The 19,949-nt window shown below is 41.3% G+C and overlaps 1 protein-coding gene across 1 annotated transcript; it reads right to left on the bottom strand.

Annotated features, from left to right (window-relative positions):
* Positions 1-4,697: 4,697 nt before the first annotated feature.
* On the bottom strand, positions 4,698-18,931 carry FRRS1L (ferric chelate reductase 1 like). The gene is made up of 5 exons (XM_066185341.1): positions 18,724-18,931; positions 16,933-17,017; positions 16,318-16,456; positions 12,974-13,220; positions 4,698-12,520 (listed from the first exon to the last, which is right to left on the bottom strand). The coding sequence occupies exons 1-5, from the start codon at positions 18,929-18,931 to the stop codon at positions 12,348-12,350; spliced, it is 852 nt and encodes a 283-aa protein (XP_066041438.1). The 3' UTR covers positions 4,698-12,347.
* Between the last annotated feature and the right edge of the window lie 1,018 nt (positions 18,932-19,949).

Here is a 19,949-nt window from a genome sequence, read left to right as displayed (position 1 = left end):
GGGGGAGCCGCCCGCCCGCCGCTCTCGCGCCGGCGAGCCCGGAGGGGCCGCGGCGGGACTCGAATCCGGAGCTGCAGCCGGACCGGCGTCCGGAGCCGCGGCGGGACCGGCGTCCGGAGCCGGGGCCCCTGCGCTGTCAGCCATGGCGGGGACAGGCGCCGCCCGCGGGCGCGGACCGGGGCCGGAGCAGCCGGGGCGGTCGTGCCCGAGGGCGGGCAGGGGCCCCGGGCTGTTGTAGTGCCTCCGCCGCCGCGCGGCTCCGGGCGTGCGCCCAGCCCGGCGGGAAAGGGGCGGTGCCGGCCGGGAAGCGAGATGGGAAATGTAGTTCTGCTCCGGGAGAGCGGCGGGTGCGCTTTCCTCCTCCCGCTCTCCGGCAGGACCTGAGGGATTGTGAGGGGACCCTGACCCCGCCCGGTGCCCGCCGAGCGCGGGCCGAGGCTGCCCAGCGCCTGCATGGCCTTCGCTAAAGGCGGCGGCCAAAAGGCTGGAGCAGGGAAGAGCCCAGCAACCTCATCCCCAGCCCAGAAGCGCAGTCCCGTCCTGCTTCGCTGAACACTCTCCTCTCCCTACTGCTGCTCAAGTCTCGGGGAGCGGAACAAATTCGGAGATTTGGAGTGTCACTGCATGGTGGAGAGCAAGACTGGTTAGACCAGCTGGAGGATTTTGTCTTGTCTGAACGTGTTCTGGCAACAAATTATTTAACAAGGAAGGAAGCATCTGCTCTTTTACTGGAACTCAGGCCCACTGAATAAGTAGTTGTTCCATCTGGTTTTTTAGACCTGACATTTATGACACTGCGTAGCATCAAATGCTATTTGCATATAATCTAGAGAGGAGCTAATTTCCTGCAGCTGGCATACACCAAACCCGAGCCCAGGCATGAAGGCAGCCGATAACATTTTACAGGTGGTCTAAATGCATCTGTAATAAACGCACTTGGTCTAAAGCAAGTTTTGCAAGGGCTGAAATCCGTGACATTTTCCTTCCATGGTTTAAGACAACCCTTCAGCAGGTACTAAAGCTATTGGTAATGCTGCCATAAAACCCTGAGAGGGATCTTCCTCTTTCTTTTCAAGGAGGTAGAGCATATCCTCTAAGTCACATACCACTGAACATATAAAAAGTGCACAGATACATACATATATAAAAGGAGGAAAATAATCAAATTCCTGTATTTTTTAGAATTTACATGCAAGTTTAACCCTATGTAACTTCCTGTTAGATTGGAGTCCAGGAGGACTTTAGTGGAGCATTTCTTGCATGATGGAGATGTTAAAAAGCTGTAATTATCCTGAGTTGTCGATTGTCTTTAACTTGTGAAGTGGGAATACACCTATTCATACTTAGCTTTTAAATGCAGAGGAATACCAAGGCAATGGCTAGATGAGACCTATCCTTAATACCAAGGGTGAAAGGTAGAGGTTTTTCCACACACTTCCTGTGACTGTGTTTCAGCCTGAAGCTGTAGGTGGGGCTGGGCCCAAGCCAGTTTTTGAGGTTTGGCACTGCAGTCCTGACTTGTCTCTGCAAAGCCTTTCCCGCCGGTTACACAGAAGCTTACACTTTTAAAGGTTCATCTGTGCTCCTGCAGCTCCTTGTTTTCCCTCTGCTGAATAGATCACATGTAGGTTCAACAAAGTACTTTAATTTTATGTCGTGAAAGCACTTACAAGCCTACAGGCACTCTGTTTGATCCTGATGACGATGAGGCATTACAAGCAGTTGTCCATACAAGAAGCTTTTATTGAACCTTAAACTGATACTGTCACTCACAGCTCTTTGATCAGATAGATCTGCCTCCTGGCAGGCTGCTGCAGTAGGTAACAAGAATGCATCGTTACCTGAACTTTTCTCTTTAGCTCAGAGGCCAAACTGTAATGGCTAATTACAATACCTTTAGTGCATTAAAGTTCAATTAGCAAGCGTCAATTAAGATTTACACAGGGGGAGAGTGGAGAGTTCTAATCCTTCTGTTAGCTAAATGGAGATGCCAGCAAATCAAATCTTCATAGGCACATCCTTATTCCTTTGATTTTTCTTAACAGACTCAGTCAGCCATGTTCTGCAGGAACAGAAATTAATGTCACCTCCTTGACCTGAGTGAAGCTATAAATACTGATTTACATAAGCCAAGGATCTGGTCCCTACTGTTTAAGACCTTTTCTTTCCAATGATGTTTTTCACTATCCATTATGAACAACTAAACATATTAGAAAGGGGAAAAAACCCCAGCAATGCAATAAAAGGAAATTTCTAATTCATGTATCGCCACAACAGGATCACTTAAGAACAGGGACATGACCCATAAATGTCAGAAAACAATCTCTCAATCTCTTTGACAGCTGAGGGAGGATGTGTGATCTCCACAAGACACACCCCAGCCTCTAAAGCTTAATTCCAGAACAGATTTCAAATTGCAACTTAACAGCTGGTTTTGTCTAAGATTTGAAATGGTAAGAGATTTTAGATTAGATGCCCATTTAGGTATAACTTGCACTGATGCATTTGATTTAGGCATTTTTGTGGTCAAATATAAGTAGCACACCTCAGGCTCCTATACTGCCAGAAATTGTACAACAGTCTCTTTGTATTTTTCCTATTAGGAATTCTTCAAGGTTGAAGAGGGCAGCAAAGGAATGCTTTTACTTCAGGGGAGAAAATATGTATGCACCTAAAAGTACATGTGATAAGTACTAACAGTCTTGGGTGGTCTCCTACGTAGAGGAAAGTATAAAATCAGGTATTATTTAGTAAAAGAGAAACTTGTAACTTCTGTCTGCTTCTGGCTAGCACCCATGATTTTGCGCTCTACTGATGCCTTTTGAGTCCATTTCAAGAGCTCAGAGACACCCCTAGCTCCTTTTTCACTCAATGTGCAGTCAATACAGACCAAAGTTCCAAGATGTCCTACACATGATACTGAAATACTGGACACTGAGGCAGTCACAAAGCAGAGGAGATAAACAATGCCAGCAACTGCAAGTTAATCATTATTTACAATCAAAATAACCACATGGAGCTATGAAATAAGTCAGGAACAAAGCCACAAGGTGTCAGCACTGGCCTGTGTATTTAGAAAATAACTATTCCTGCCTGAGAGACTTTGTTTTAACTTGTGTTACTGAACATTTGTGAACATTCAGTTGAGGTTAATTTCACTTCATAAATTCACCTCAGTTTAATGTAATACCATCTTCAAATCAATGAAAATACTCAGTGTTAACTATTATAGTTTCACTAGTACCAGAAGCAAAGAAAAAAAGTTAATGATTTAAGATGTAAACTTGACATCTTTAGGTCATCTGCATATACCTTTCATTTTGGGCTAACAAAAAAAAAATCATTCTTTTATGCATCTCAACTGCTAAGATGAGAAGACTCCAAATTAAATGTAATTTACAAAATATTGGTGAAAATAAAATGAAAACGAATCCTTGGGAGCACCATATCTGATTGCACCCAGTGATTATGGCCTGACTTTACTGCAGAAACAACTTTGTTCAATGTCTCAGTTAAGGTGTACAAAATTATCAGCAGAGTGAAGCTTGAATGATTCACACAGAAGGCTGTGAATCTTTTTCAATTAACAAGGGGAATTAAGTGCACGGTTGTAAGGCAGAGCAGTCAAGAGCATCGACACAAAAATGTTCAATCACTGGAAAAAGCATGCAAAACAGCACCAGTAGGACCTGTGGATGGACAAAATCCAGAGTACTGTCTTGCAGGGTTATCCCCCATGATAGCTGTGTGCACAGAACAGGAGCTGGATATACAGAGACCTGAGTAACAAAAGAATGTTTGGGATTCATCAGGTTTGTGACCAATTCCTTCCCAGTCCATCAGCAGTCATGTACTGCAAGACAAACAGAATATAATTTAAATCTATTCAAATCTATCTGGTATATGTAATATCTCTACCGATCATGATAACTTGGACAGTGCACAAGTAGCTGACACACAAGACCCATCCTTCCTTGCAGCCTGCAGCTACAGGCTCGCAATAATACTACAAAACACAACAAACAGACCACACAGTGTAAGAGCAATAAATTTCTTGTTGCCCTGAGCCAACTCTTCTTCCCAGTCCACCAGTAAGGAGCTAAAATACCTGCTCAAACCTGAGAGATCGCAGAAACTGAAGCATCCCTGTTTGAGAGACTTCTACAGCTGCTTTTGCTTGCTGAGTATCATGGCACTTCCTCCTCTCTGTTGCCAATTTTTAATATAGTTTTATTTTCTTCTTATCTGCAAAAGCCTGTTCTGGCTACTTCAGAAGCCATTCTGGCCAAAGAACAAGGCAGTGGTGACAGTAGATAAAGAACACCCACATTTGTAATATTGCAACTTGATCATATTTGTATCAAATAGGTTACAAAATCACAGCACAGAGATCACCACAGGGACCTCTAAATTCTACACACTTACAGCAATTGACAACGTGGTTAATACTTGGCTAAAATAGAGATGATCACATTTACTTACAGCTTCATTGTGATTCACATAGTGGGAAAAAAAAAGGTAGCCTTCTCACATCTGTTAATTTGCTAATGTGAACAGCCTCACTGGCTAAAATGGAATTAGTCAGGCTAATAAATTCAAGACTATGGCAAAGGAATTAATTATTAATATAAGCAGCAGCAGAGACTTCCTCAACCTCATGGAGACTTTTTCCCCCTTTATGAATGCCATACCACACATTTTCTTAGACTAAAAAGGCATTTATTGCAACAGTATTATAAATATCATTGTCTGTCACTGTCAAATAGCTAACAAGGCTCACTTGAACACCAACATTTAGTATAAAACAGATGTTACAAAGCAATACTTTAGGGCATGCACTGATTGTAAAGTACTCCCGTAGGTCACTGTAATTTCATTTTCTATTCACTCAGTGTTATTTTTGCTGAAAAGACTAGAGCACAAATACAAAGAAGTTTGGCAAATTCTTCTGGACTACAAAACCTCCATTCTGCACTCCAACCAAATGCTCATTTGACTTCACATGGCTGCTGGGTATTGGCATACAGAATGAAGCCTGGCATAGAGAATGGAGAACACCACTTAACACTATAGTTACAAGTTTCTTATTTGTATGTTTTATCTGTATATCAGTCTTGACAACGCTGAATAAAGTCCAAAGGTAGAGATGACATTTCAGGTTCAACCATTACACTTCATGTAATACGAAACAAGTGGCAAGAGTTCACACAGTTATGACAGCCTTCTATTTGCAAAGAGGTTAAAGCAAACCAGACCTCAGGATATATAAATCAAAAATACCAAGACATACCAGGCATCTGTTATAACCTAAACAGAACTCAACATGCTAATAAAAAATATCTGCCTAAATAAAACCTGGGGACATCACACACAAATGTCAAGGTCCCACTAATTCATTTTTCTAATGAGTTAATAGGTTTGAAATTTCATCTTTGAATCTCTTTGTCAAGACTTGAATGATAATTCCAGCTTTAAAAATTCTATTGTGGTAGTTATTTATGTTTCAATATTATCATTCATTTCATATCACCAAGGGTAAAAAACTGAAAAAGAACCCACTGCTTTCTATGCGAGCAGTCAAGTATTTCAAAAGCACACACCATATTCCAAAGTTAAATACCAAGAATTTTTTTCCTCCTAGGTTTAACTGTGGCATCTGTGCTTCCTTTCCTATTACCCTAATACTCTATATGACAACATTCTTTTGACTCTTACTGAACTTACTCTTGTTTCAGCTTGGATGGCAAAAAAAAAAGAGAAGTGAAAATAACACTGTAATACATCTAAGACCGTGAGGCTATTTTTTGTACTGAAGAAAGAAGATGTGTGTATAAGAACTGCAAACGTAATCCCCACATAAGTAGTATCTCAGGCTCACATATTCTTTTCCTCACAGAACATTCTGTCTCCCCAAAATCAGCTAGGAGACAGGGAACACATAAGATTCTGCATTTTGTCTTGTCTCCAGAGCAGAATTTAGCCTTTTGTTTTTAGACTCTCTTTTATAATCTTGTATAATTCTCAGACTTTACATGCACACACAAATACCTTCAGCTAAATCACTTTGCCTAAACACTAATTCTATGAAGAATACTTTTCATTGTCTAAACCTTACAGATCACTGTTGTGAAAAATCAGCAGGAATATTTTTATTCCTTAGCACAAAATCTAAGTGAATTTTTCATTTATTTAGTCTTTTACCAATACCACCATAGGAAATTGAACTGAATGACATAAAAACTAAGAGAGATTAGGTTAAATAATGAGCTACCATAAAATTTTTGCTTCCCTGAGTAAGCATTGAAGCCATAGCAGATTTCCAGCTGCTCAGCACTTCTGAAAAATCCAGTTGCTTCTTCAAAAATGCAAATATGAAAAGTACTGGTAATTCTGTAATGCCTTAGTCCATAAAGAGTACAACACCTTTACAGAAAATGTCTTAAGAATGCCACATGAAAGTTCATCTTGTCAGGACATTCCTAATTAGCCTCCAACTGCAGATCAGAATGAGCCTGTGTGGAGCAGCAGCTGTTCTAAGAGACAGGTTGTGAAGTCCCAACGTCACATTGGTTTGGAAGAACATTCCTACTTAGCTAAGAAACACAGAAAGTGGGCGAAAGCAACAGTTGTGAATGACTATGGAACCATGCCAGGGGAAGTTCAGATGGGACCTTAGGAAAAGGTTCTTCTCTACGAGGGGGCCCCAATCACTGGAACATGCATTGCAGGGAAGTTCACGGAGATTCTGGACAATGCTCTGATTCCTATGGGTTAGTTTTAGGCAGTCCTGTGAGGAGCACCGTGTTTGTAGTACTCTAAGATCATTATGGAACCCTTATGGGTCCCTTCCAACCTGAGATATGAGTTCTATTCAAAATACTTAGTAATCCAAGGGAAAAAAAAAATCTGTCCTTTTCACTACAGCAGATTCATTGCTATTGCCAAGTCATAGCACAGATTTTTAAAGCGAGTAATGTCTTTTAAGTCTACATTTTCACACCTATCAACTCCACAAGCTGCACACATCCTCTCTGACATTTCAAAATTGCACTGCTTTTGCCTCACTATCTGAGCCCAAATTAGGTAAGTTAAATAACCACGTTTAAGCATATATAACTTTATCAAACCTACAGTGAAAATAGAAAAAAAAGCAGTTACCAAAGTGATTATTTCATATTAATAAAAAATGTTTAGAAAAGGAAGGCTTACCTAGATCTTACTCTGTATTTGCAAAAATCAGACACCTTGATATACAAATTGCATATAAATAACTAGATAAGAAAAAGAATGCTTCAAGCTGGCACATGGTTAAAAAAATTATTTTCTATTTTAATAATTTTTGTACATAGGGACTTGACATTTTCTTTAAAATCTCCCAGTTAGATCCTTATCTGTCCTGGGCAGGTTGAGGAAGAGCTGCCCAAACTGCTAGAGAAATAGTGATAATGAAATTTTAATTAGAGGAGCTAATGTACAAAGCTGTTAAGATTTAGAGCCCCCATTTTTTGGTACTCAGACTGCAGCCAGCAGGGAGTACCTGCTCACTGGCCATTCTACAAACTGAGCAGGTACTCCCTGCTGCAGCCGACTGCTGCTGTTGCCTCCGGGGTCTTGCTGGGTTTTTGTACCTCTAAAGGCCAGATCTTACTTGAAGCTTGACAACAGAGGACATCTCGTGGCACGGTCTGACCTGATACCCACCCACATCATGCCTTGAACAGCTGGGACCTGCCTAAAAGCCAAAATCTCTTTCAAGTCAGACTGTATTCCTTCCCAACCCTGCATCAAGTAATATTTGCTTGGATAAAGAGCGCCAGATGGGCACTGCCACATGTAAATTTATACAAAAATAGAAAGTTTACCAAAACCATTAGCCCTTCCTTGTCATTTGTCCTTACTACCAGTCTCTCCATTCTTCTGTTCCAAGCGGTTTGGAGTCACCAATGCCTCACTCTGCAGCATTCAAGCAAACTGCTTTGCCAGTTTCATTACATGGGGTTGAAAAGGATCATATCAATTCACGTAAGTTATGCATATCCACAGCTCCATGAACCACTGAAACACTGTTATATTTAAAAGTATTTCTAATTCTATCATAAATCCAAGGCAAAGTAATTTTTTGTATAAAACACTAACACAATAGTTACTTCTGAAAATAACTGGTATTAGACCTTTTGTAATCCTCTGAAATACATATTTCCTTCTCGTTAGGTCTATTACCAAATACTTCACTTCAGGGAAATTATTTGAAGATGTTAAAACAAGAGGAGGGTGGGAGGAAGTACACCTGCTACACAACAGTGCCAAACCAACGAAACCACAGAGTCACAAAATGCCATTTAAATGCTATTAAAGTTACATAATCTGCATATAAACTTTAATTCTGCCTCTGGAGAACTGGAGGGTGCAAAGCTCCAATGGACCCAGAAAAGACCTGAAAGACCAGAGGGTCTGTTCTCTAAAACTGGAATAATTTTCTTTTTTGTAAAAAAAAAAAAAAAAGAAGACCTGTGTCTTTCCTTAAATTTATAGCAGTTATATTAGTTATAGCAGTAACTAAGAGATAACTGCATAGCTATTTAGTACACAGAGGCAGTTGCAGTGCTCTTTTTTTGGTTCAGACCCAGGATACGGTGCCCCAAGCGAGCTTCAAGACCACTGCCTGGGTGCCATGTTCATGTACACCACACACATTATCTGATCCCTGTGCTGAAGATTGGGAAAGTCAGTGCCAAACACAGCTTCAACATCATTTAACCCAAACTGGGGGTTTCTTCAGATCTGGGAGGCCACAAGTGTTTATTTTCCTACTATCCAAGTATTGAAAAACCCCCCGAGACAAACAAGAAGGGCACAGGGGGACTTTAACTTTTCTCATCGATACATTCTCTTTCAAAACCAGAATATTTCCCTTGTAATAACAGAAGACAGCATCACCATTATCCAATTACATTACCAAATCATCTAGGTGCTTTTTTTTTTTTTTGAGGGGGGAAATCAATTAGCATCTCACCTAGACCTAAAAAAACCCCAGTTATTTGGTACCAGCAATGAAGAAAAAAAAAAAAAAAAGGCAAAAAAATCTTTCTAATTAGTAACCACAGTCAAATTTCCAAACAACACCATATTCTAAATATGCCCTCTCTAAATTCAATGCCTCTGTATTAAGTCACTCTGCAGCAAGAAATCCTTAAAATTAAAGCACTTAGGAAATGTGTTGTTTTAACAGCTGTTTGGTAGTAATCACCCTAAAGTAACAAAAAATTATTTGGAGAGGGAAATATTTGCCTCCTTTTTCAAAGCAGGCATTTTCTTCTAGTTTGTGTTGGTACCAGCCAACTAGGAAAAAAAACAAAACAAAACAAAAAAAACAAAACAAAAGAAAACAAACAAACAAAACAAACAAACAAAACAAAACAAAAAAAACACCAAATTTGAAATGCCATAATCAGTTAAAATTTACTTTGAAGTGTTACTTTATAGTAACTTTGCGTAACAGGGATAAATCCTGCTTTTGAATGTTAAAAAGAAAAACAAGAAGACAAAATGTGAAAACCAAAATACTCTCTATGACAAGTTACTATGCCCACTCAAATGTTAGGTCTTACCAAGTATCACACAAACTTACACACCACATTTCCCTTATAACCTTTTTCTCCTCAGATTTCATCCCAGATATCAATTTCTCGATACTCATACCTTCTTTGTTTGTCAACTTGAATTCCATAGTCCTGATTTTCCCACTGTGAAGAGGAACTCTTAGATAAACTCAGTGCTAAACTCAACCACCCATTTAAATGCCAGATAATAGATTGTTTTGCTGCTTCCTGTGGCCTTTTATTTCCTCCCTTTTGATTAGAAACACTTTATTAGGCTAATTGAGTACTGTGAAGCTTAGGTGAAATACCTTTTAGAAGTGCACATTTCTGCTAGTACTTCAACAAGAGAAAAAATATGATGACAAAACACAGTACACTGACAAATAATCTGAAAAAGGAATAAAAAATAATGTGAAATACTTTGCTCTTGCTTCAAATCCTGAACTTTAACCACATCCGACTCCATATATCTCCAAAGCACATTGATAGTTGTCACACATTTTTACCTTGGTACTATTATAATCATCTATAACATACCTGTGTGCTCAGGTCCCACCAGGCTGTCCTAAATCCAGAGCTCTAGTAAAGAAGAAAAGAGGAGCCAAACTGGGTTTCTATCCAAGTTCAGTACCTTTAAATTATTAAATTAGCCCTTTAGTGGGTAATCAAGTAAATGGCTGAAACAGTAAAAACCAAGCCATAAAATAAAGCAACCCTCAGGCTCTGAGAAAGAACTGTAATATCTCAGCTGCCTATAAATTAGCTCAAAGGAGAAAGAATTTACCCTAATGATTTCTTCACTTCACCTGTTTGCTGAATGTAAAGCTCATTATCCAGGCTTCTGCTTATCTGCTCCAGCCAATCTTAAGGCTAAATTACACAGCTGTTGTGGGCCAAAGCAGACCTTAGTAGGTGGTCTCTACTTGATCAGAAGATGAGTAAGTTAACCAACCTGAGAGAAGTAATTTATACTAAATAAAGCTACTGTGTGTACTTTAAAAGTTCACTTCTGAATTTCTCTTCCCTCTCCTGAACTCTAGTCCAGTAATTTTAAGTGAACAAATCCTTAAAGACATCAGTGAAAATATAAAATATTAAACAATCTTTTGAAATAGGGATAAAGTGTTATGAAGACAAATTAATCTTCAATCTAATTCATATACCTTAAGAACAGGCTTGAAGAATTCTGAGCCTAAAAAATCTTAGTCTACAAACATTAATCTGTGAATAATGATGCAAACCTAGCCAAACTAGTTAATCATTTTATACTCCATGCAGTAATGAGAATAGAAAGGAGTTGCATTACATATACCTTACCAAATTCTATGTTAGAGAGTCCTCAAGTGTAGCACATTAGATAAAACTTTGGCACTATTTATATTTTAATTCTACTTAAGTAGAATCTTACTGTAAGTTGGAGAGTGAATGAGTAGCCTTACCTAAGCACATTTGACTGCTACATGTAAACTTGTCATACACTTTCTATTACGTGAAGAACAGAAATTCTCCACTCAAAGTTTTTATAATATTCTGTGGCTCATAAATGCATTTTGACACTTTTAATCTCAGTAATATTTAGCATTCTTCTTCTACTATTTATTGGTGATAAAAACAGCTAATGTGTTTCCTTTTTAGCTCATATTTTTCCACAATACCTATGTTTTAGCAGTGGTTTGATGAACAAAAGATACTGCTGTTCTTATTAATCCCTGTCTTCCCTTACAAGTAATCTCATTTATATTTCTTTGTAAGATAACACTAGCTGCCCACAGTCACCCTTAACATGAACAGGATTTAGTGGCATACAACACAGAAAAAGAGATTACTTCATACTACTGCACAAATACTTAAAAATCTATTTACATGTCAGCAAAATTGCTGGGTTTTTTTCATAAAAAGAGAAAAATTGATTTAATCTATTAGAAGGACATCCTATGGCTTGTTGGGAACTTTTATATTCTGCATGTTTTACACCTGGTTTTCCTGTGTATGGAGAATTTATATTGCTGTATTCTCCCGTCCCCTTGTTTAAATTACTTTCTATCTCACTCTTAAAAGAAGTGGCCATTTCTTTCAAATAGGCTCTCAAAACACAATAAAGACATTCATCACCTCTTTCTGTTGGAAAAAAAAATCATGCTAGTGCTTGAATATGCAAGTTTAGTTTTGGAAAGTACCACAGCAAGTACACTTTGATAAATATTAAAAAAAAAAAGACACTGGGAGAACTGTCCGCTATTGAAGGGCAGGTTTTATACTGCTGTTTTGGCTTCCAGATCTTAAGATCAGAAACTGCACTTCAAATTGTGCTTTCTGCTCTAGAAGTACCAAACAGCATTGCAGTGTTTTCTCAAATTTGCTTTTTTGTAGCCATTTGGAAGGCAATTTTGTTATTTGATAAGATGTCCATCACTAAATTCATCTAAACACGCATACAAGCACCCCTCCCAAACACACAAAACACACACACACATTGATTTTACAAAAGTCTCATTTTCCTTAAGCAAGTAATCACAACACTGAAAATATTCTCCTATGTGTTCACTGATTATTCTTAAATGATTTGTCACCACTCTGCCACTCAAGGGAGATGGTTATTTCACTCTTCTGAGAAGCTAACTATGTTCAAAAGCAGCTAGATGAGGATGGTGATGTGATATAAATTCCAATAGAAAAATGCATTGTCCATCCATATAGCCGTCCATCCTGAGAAGCTTCCACTGCCAAATTCTTGCTATTTTCCACTGGTCATGGGGTTCCCATCAATAAATAGAAGGTCAGTGCAACAATGAGGAGCAAGCAGAATGGAGAAGAGAAGGTCTGATAGGCAGCCGAAGGCATGAAAATATCTTCGTACTTGTAAATACTGACAACGCGCTCAGACACGGGTGGAGAGTCTATATCATGACGAGTTATGGAACCTTCAGTGTGGAAGGGCAGAAAGAAATAATGTCAGATGCAACTTTTTTCTGTAACTCTACTGAAGAAACAGGCAAGCAGACAGGTAACTTTCAAATCTACAGATGCATGCAATAGTACACTGTCAGGGGGTAGGCTCATTTCTTGGCTTTCTGAAATTGAACTTCTGAATAAAATAAATTCAAGTAAACAACAAGCACATTTCAAAGGACTTAAGAGCTTCAGGTTATGAAGTTCTTCTAAATTCAGCTTTGGGAAGTGGAGATAGTAGATATATAGCCAAGAAAACAAGACCTGTTGGACTCCCATCTTTCTTTTTATCCATTTTTAAACCTCATGCTGCCAGAATTTTAGTTCGTTAAAAAAATAATGGGGAGAGTGGGGGAGAGGGCATGTCTAGTAAGCATCATGTAATTGAAAGACATTTATCAATTTTGGCACAGAGATTTACTTACCCTGGATTGCTGGGCCCCAAGCAAACAGGTAATACCAACTCAAGTGCAAATCTACGATGGTTTCTTCTCGGGGAACATACACAGGGCGCTTGAATCGACACGTCACACGGTTGTTTTCAAACACCCCTTCCTCATCTCTAGCAGGATTTCTCTGGATTTCTTTAGCCCACTGACCAACATTATAAAAGTGCTGTATTCGGACTCTTCCATTGTCATCATGAACACAAGCCATGACATCATCTCCTCCCTACAAGGTCAAAGAAAATATTGGAAGATGGAAAACAAAAGGGTCATAAAACACTTTCTCATTTATGTATATAATTTTAATTATTCAAAACTGATAAAGATCTTCCCCAACAAGGTGTCTTCAGTAAGATTGAAAAGCACATTAAGTGGGTAGCAGTAATTACATACCCTTACTATCTCCGAATTCTCTTTTGGATCTTCCTGAGAGTTATTTTACTTTAACATGTATTTTTATACCATTCTGACATCACATAATTAATTGATCTCTGGAAGGCTGTTTTCTTTTGTCATTTGTGAAGTTCTGGCATACTGCTTCATAAAATGTGGCAGTCTTGAATCCCTGATGTGTTTAAAATCCACTGCATCAAATCATGGACAGAAAACCAATACACTTGAGTGAGACAGAGGAAATAAACCTACTACGTGTGAGAAAATAATAGCATCAATTACAGTAAGTCTTTTCTAATCTCTTCTCATGTTCACTTAAGGGAACATCATTTCTCATATCTCTTTTATTTCTTATAAGAAATGTTCAGCATGTAATAACAGAATACAGTATACCACAAGATACAAAGAAAAAAAGGTAACCAATCTGTTCTTCTTCACTTAGCATAAAGTCCCCAAAGAACCAACAGACAGAAGGAAGAAGGAGCCACTTATTTGTAGACGTTGTTCATTGAAATACGAAAGCAATTGCTGGAATAGTTACTCAAGGTGACTGACAGAGTGGTAGAGCACAGGGTTGGACATTACCTTCAGGAGTACGATCTCACAGAAGCCTTAGCACACACACAAGAGCCATTAGAACACTATCCAAGCTGGATGAGTGCCACAGCTATCATTGTTCTATTGAACACAGGCCCTACTCCTCCTACACTTCTCTTTCTGATGCATCTTACTGATGAAAGATGTGATGCTTGCTAGTGTGATCATCCCTCAGTTCTTTATTACTGGGAAAAGAGAGGAAAAGGGTGTATTTCAAATGTGCATTTGTAAAAGATGTGCCAGAACTGAGGGAAAAGAGGGGACAACTAGGTAAAACACACGCTTGAACAGTTTCTGCACCTCGGTGCTGATGCAGACTGCCTTTCCAGCCTCTGTCTTGAGACTATCATTGCTCTCCATAAAACTTATATCCCAAACTTACTTCCCAAGTTTAACTTTTATACATCTAAGCACAAAGCCCTCATTCTTAAGTACAAAGAGACAAAATAAAGGTGTTATTACACTGAAGGAAAAAAGCATTTTGAATCTCAGTTAACGGAATGACGTTTCAAAATCCTGCCAAGGCACAAAAGCCTGAAAGTGGAAAAGCATAATGTCATTTCAGACAAAGAAATAGGTCATAGGACTTTAAAAAAATCTATTGAGGACACAAAGTAGGTTTTTTTCCTTAACTTCTGCAGCTATCCAGGCCACACCATTTTGATTAGGGCCTCCAAAGCACAGCCCATTTCTCACAGCTAAGCTGTTTTGACCCCGAGCCATTTCATCATCAAAGCCTGTGCATCCCAGGACACCAAAACATCCTCGAAGTTACAAAAAAGATGAAGTCAGCAGGGGAGCCAGAGAGGAAAAGAGATGCTAGGTGGTTTAGCCCAGCTGACTTATGGGTATTACAAGATATGCAGAGCAAGTTTGGAAGCAAAACCTTTTATTTTACACTTCCTTTATTCTTTTTACCAGAAGCTCAGCCTTAACCTGCTACTTGCTGTGCTTGCTTTCCAAGTGGCTGATGAGAGGAGGGCAGTGGGACCCTGGGGTCCACTGCAGGTACCTCAGAGCTACGAACCGGTAACACAATCTGTCAGCTTGGGGACAAATACTTAAAGGCACTGAGCTGCTTTGAAAAGCCTGCTAAGTACCTGCATTGGCAAGCTTCTAAACTCTTCCCAAAATTTGACTCTAAAGCTGTTCTTTACATCAAAACCACAAACTGTTTCACGTGACATGAACTGTTCTTTATTACACAAAAACCTTCTATTGTCATTGTGTTTATTTACAGTGTTATATTATTTATATTAAAATTAAATATTAAAACAGACGTAGCAATGACTGAGAAGCACTTGTCCTCACATTTTCTTTTTATTTCTCATTTTGAGTCTAGTAAAAATGCTGTTAAGTCAGAGCAAGTCTCCCAATTCATTTTTTGTGGGGCCTAGCCCATGACATCTAATTCCTGTATTTTTTCAGACTGCTGCTTTCAACACTACAAGAAACAGTCCTTTCTTTGGCTTTTGATTTAGGACATAGGTCCAGTTTTGTTCTGTATACTCAGGACAGTTTCTGTACATGAACACCTATATTATAAACTGCATTTTTATCCAAAACATTTTACCAAGGATCACAAACAAAATATCTTTGCATAAGTCACCTATTGCACAGGGTTTTTTTAAGTCCACACATTATATGCTTCTGTTTTGTTCACTGCAACTCAATGAAAAGTAGAGCTTTTGAATGAAAAAGTAAGGACAGGAATAAGCATAAAACAGAACCCAATAAAAAAATCCAGAACAGAGAGAAGAAATTTTAACAAGACTACCTTCTTGAGTATAAATGTTTAAATTAGCAGGAGTCATTTTCTCACACATTTGTGGCTTCCCTGGAACAACACATAGGTATGAAAGAAACGTAAAAATTTCGCAAGTCAAACAGTGCAATAAAAATTTATACTGCTGAAAGTCAGCTGATTTTCTGAAGAATAAAATTATTTGCTATTCAGTTTATGATGTGTCTTTTGCCCAAATTACACTGACATAAAGCACAACAGGACATTTCCATCTGAATTGGCTTATCCCTGAGGGCTTTTCTAATAAAAAGGCAAAAAGCTAGTGACATTCAGACATTCAGAGCTGAACTGAAATAGTGTTGTAGTTCTCAGAGAAGAAGGGAAAGGAGATGTTAGAAAGAATGAAGCAGTTTTCTGTGAGGCAGTGCTCCCAGGGGGGCTACTCAATGGTGCTTTGTTTTCAGCAAGTCAGTTTTACCTTATATGCTCTGTTCCTCACCGACCAAATATATAAATGTATATAAACCATTCATATCCTAGCATGTGGAAGTGTGTATATTGCCAACATGAAAAACTGTACATATCTCACCATTTTCTTGTCTGAGGAAAATCCCACTGCCACCCAGCCATCTGTGTCGGCACTCAACTCAAATTCGACATCAGCTCCTATTCTACGGTAACTTAGAAAGTAGTCACAGGTCTCTGCATTGCATCCAGGTTTACCATACCTAAATGGAATCGGAAATACATGTAACTTTTTCCTTGAAATTTCCTGCTATGAAACTTAATTAAGGTTTTGCAAGAAAAAACTAAAAGAATGTATTTTGGTAAAATGGCAGTAAAGCATATATTCTGCTAGACATAAAGTAGCATTAATTGTTTGCAATTGTTACTCTTTTAGTGTAACAATGTATAGTATTCAAACAGTAAAGCAAACAGTAACACAAAATATTACTCGGTTGACCTTCTTTGCTCTGTTGTTTTAAGTGCTTCATGAAAACACAACAAAGAACTGTAGGTCCATAACTATGACATGTATTCTTAAATAAACGAGTGCCCTCAAATAATATAGCTTGTACTACAAAGTACGTTCTTAGATAACAAACATTTATTAAAATGACTATGAAACACTAACCAAAGTCTCCAACATCATCAGTCAGCATGTATAAACATAAAGGTATCTGCACTCTTATCTCAGACTGACCTGAAGCATCCCTTGGTTTTTCCGCAGTCATCCACTCTGATCTTTGCGAATGGGTCCACAGGAGGAGCAGTAGGGAAAGGGTAACCTGTATAATCAGAACAAATAATTACTAAATAAAATACAAGAACTAAAAATCAATAATACTAAGGAGAAGGTGTTCCAGTAGCATTTACTTTGCTGATAACTGAACTGTTCAGATGAGTGACTACTTTGTTACGTACACAATCCACTGCTCAGATGGTCCTGGATCCAGGTACCAAAGTAACATGAATAACTGAAAGCAAAACTTTTCTAAGGTTTCCTACATTCATCAAGGAGGGAGAAGGATGCTGGAGGGCAAAATTTAAATGTAAGGCACCAGGACCATGGACTATTGCAGTCAACGAACAATTAGAGATCTCTGCTCAGCTCTCTCTTTGTGCACTTGTAGTCCCTTCAGGAAATCCACAAGGGAACTGACTCCTTAGCCATAAATGATAGTGTTAGGTATAAATGCTGGCAGGGCACCAGATGCAGAGCTGTAGGAATTGATACTGAAAGGACCTTATAATACATCCTCCTTTATGAAGTAAAATAAAACACACATCGCAGTAAAAGGTTAGAGAGTATCAGGACAGGGAATTGCCTGCAATTATGGCCTGCAATCACTTGTGAAGGCAGACCCAGAAGAACCAGACAGTGAGAGTTATGATTCCAAGCAATCCTGTCTGCTGGACTATAGTACCAAAGAGAAAGTGAGAACATTTACTAGCAGACCTATTCAGTCTTGGCCTGTGGGAGCTGGTGTCTGTTGCATAAGCACAGATATTCTAATAGGAAGGTTTTTACTTGGCCAGATGAAAACCAAAGGGCTAGCTGTGGAACTAGAAAGTCCTCTGAAAATGCTTCATTGAGTAGGAAAAGTGCTTCACTGAGTAGGAAATGAAGACTGCAGTTAGTTACAGCACCAGCACACAAACTTTTGACCTACACAACTCTGCGCATTTGGGAGCCCCGATTCACTTCCCTAGACTTCTGACAATGGCAAAGGAGAAAGTATGCTGTAAGCTGCAAATCACAGTTGCACTAACTGTATCAAGGGCCGGGTAAACTACCCTGCATAAGTAAGTTTGCAGAATTTCGCAGCAGCACGTAGCAGCGCATTACTGAAACACAGGTCACAGGACATGCAATTTTCTCACTCCTTACTTATTTTCAAAGCCATTGAAAACAAACGGTTTTCAATGCAGCCTAGCCGCAAAAGTGGAGTTTTAACATTCTGCCATTCGTAAATTCAAAAAAACCCCAACACCAAAACCCACGACCACGCTGTTTCTTGACACTTTAGGGCATCACACCTCCTTTCGAAGCCCACACATCCCAGGAGTCCTTTTTACGCTACCAGCCCGGAAAGCTCTACAAGAGTGGAAGGGGAGGCACCGCCAGCCGGCCCCGCTTTGCGGGAAGGCGACGGCCCCCGGCCCGAGCTCCCGGCCGGGAGGATGCCTGTGTGTGTCGGGGGACGCCGGTGGAGCGAGGCGGCGGCTCTGCGGAGAGCGGGGCAGGGCACCGGGCCCCCCTGCGGCCCCGGCCCGGAGCGGCAGCGCCGGCTGAGGCCGCCCGGCCGGCGGAAGATGGCGGCGGGCGCTGGCCTTCGTGCTGAACAACGCTGCCACAGCCTCCCGCCCGCGCCCCAGAGCCCGCCCGGCCCGGCCCGGCCCGGCCCGGCGCTCCCTCCCGCCCCGGCCGGGCCGGGCCCCGAGCCCGCCGCGCCCCGCCCGGCCCCGCCGCCCGTCCCGGCCGCCGCCGCACCCTCCTCGGAGAGGTAGCGCAGGTCGTAGAACTCGCTGGCGAAGGTGCCGTACGAGGAGTCGTGGTGCCGCGCCGCCTCCTCGCCGTGCTCCCCGCCGCCCGCCTCCCGCCGCCCGCCGCCCTCCTCCGCCGGGCTGGCGGCGGAGCCGGCCAGGAGCAACAGCAGCAGCAGCAGCCGCCGCCTAGAGCCGCGGCTCCGCTCCGCCATGGCGGCGGCGGCGGCGGGGCGGGGAGGCGGCGGCGCCCGAGCGCGGCTCCGCGGGGGAGCGGGGGCGGCGGCCGGGGGGATCCAGCCCCGGGGACGGGCGGTGCCGGAGGGACCCCGGGGTCGGGCGAAGGGACGGCGTGGGAGGGTGTTGGGGGGAAAAGGTGTCGGGGCGGCGTGTGCGCGGGGATGCGCGGGGGAGCGGCGTGCGCGGGAGCGGGATGCGCCGGAGCGCGATGAGCCGGGAGCGGGATGCGCCGGGAGAGGGATGCGCGGGCGGTCACAAGCACAGCCTTGGCAACACCGAGCCTTCCCGCAGGGACCGCTGCCGAAGGGTTGCGCGGTGGCCTTCCCTGGATCAGTGATTTTCCGCATCCCACAGCGCGCCCCACCCAGCAGAACCCCCGGCGCGGGGACGTCTCCCACCGCCCGGGCACAGCTGTCGAGGGGCAGTACCCAGCCATCCCTGGCTGCCCCCGTGGCCTCGATTCACTGAAGCCTCTTGGCATGTGCTTCAAGAGGACGTGGTAAATCCTCCTCAGTAATTGCAGTGCAAACTTAGCTATTGTCCTATTTTTATTTTATTTTATTTTTATTATTATTATTATTATTTTTAATGACTTCTGGGATGGGACTGGAGGCACAGCGCGACTTAACATTCTTTTCAGGTAAAACCCCATGGCAGTGAGCGTTTGCTATCTGATTGCATGTTCTTGCTTTGTATTTTATACAATGTAACCGCAGAAAGACCAATATACTCCAAACCTGGCCGGACTGGAGGAAATCCCAGGTTGCCCCCAACATTGTCTTGGGCTCTGGTATCTGATGCTGGACTTGTAACTAGGCATTAAGCGTACAGCTGCAAGTTGATGGAGGAACCATGGCCTTTCATCCCTTGCATATGTAAAAGTGGCTTTTTTTTCTTGGGTTTGGATTGCTGTCTTTTGGTTATACCTATAATTTCGTTTTTATATTATTATGCATGGTCGCACTTCCTTCTCTGACAGTCTGGAATAAAATG

Source organism: Chamaea fasciata, unplaced genomic scaffold (assembly GCF_029207755.1).
Source record: "Chamaea fasciata isolate MVZ Bird 193981 ecotype frontalis unplaced genomic scaffold, bChaFas1.0.hap1 SCAF_1, whole genome shotgun sequence".
Lineage (NCBI taxonomy): Eukaryota > Metazoa > Chordata > Aves > Passeriformes > Sylviidae > Chamaea > Chamaea fasciata.
Note: the sequence above shows the minus strand (reverse complement) of the source record. Positions and strands in the feature narration are given on the sequence as shown.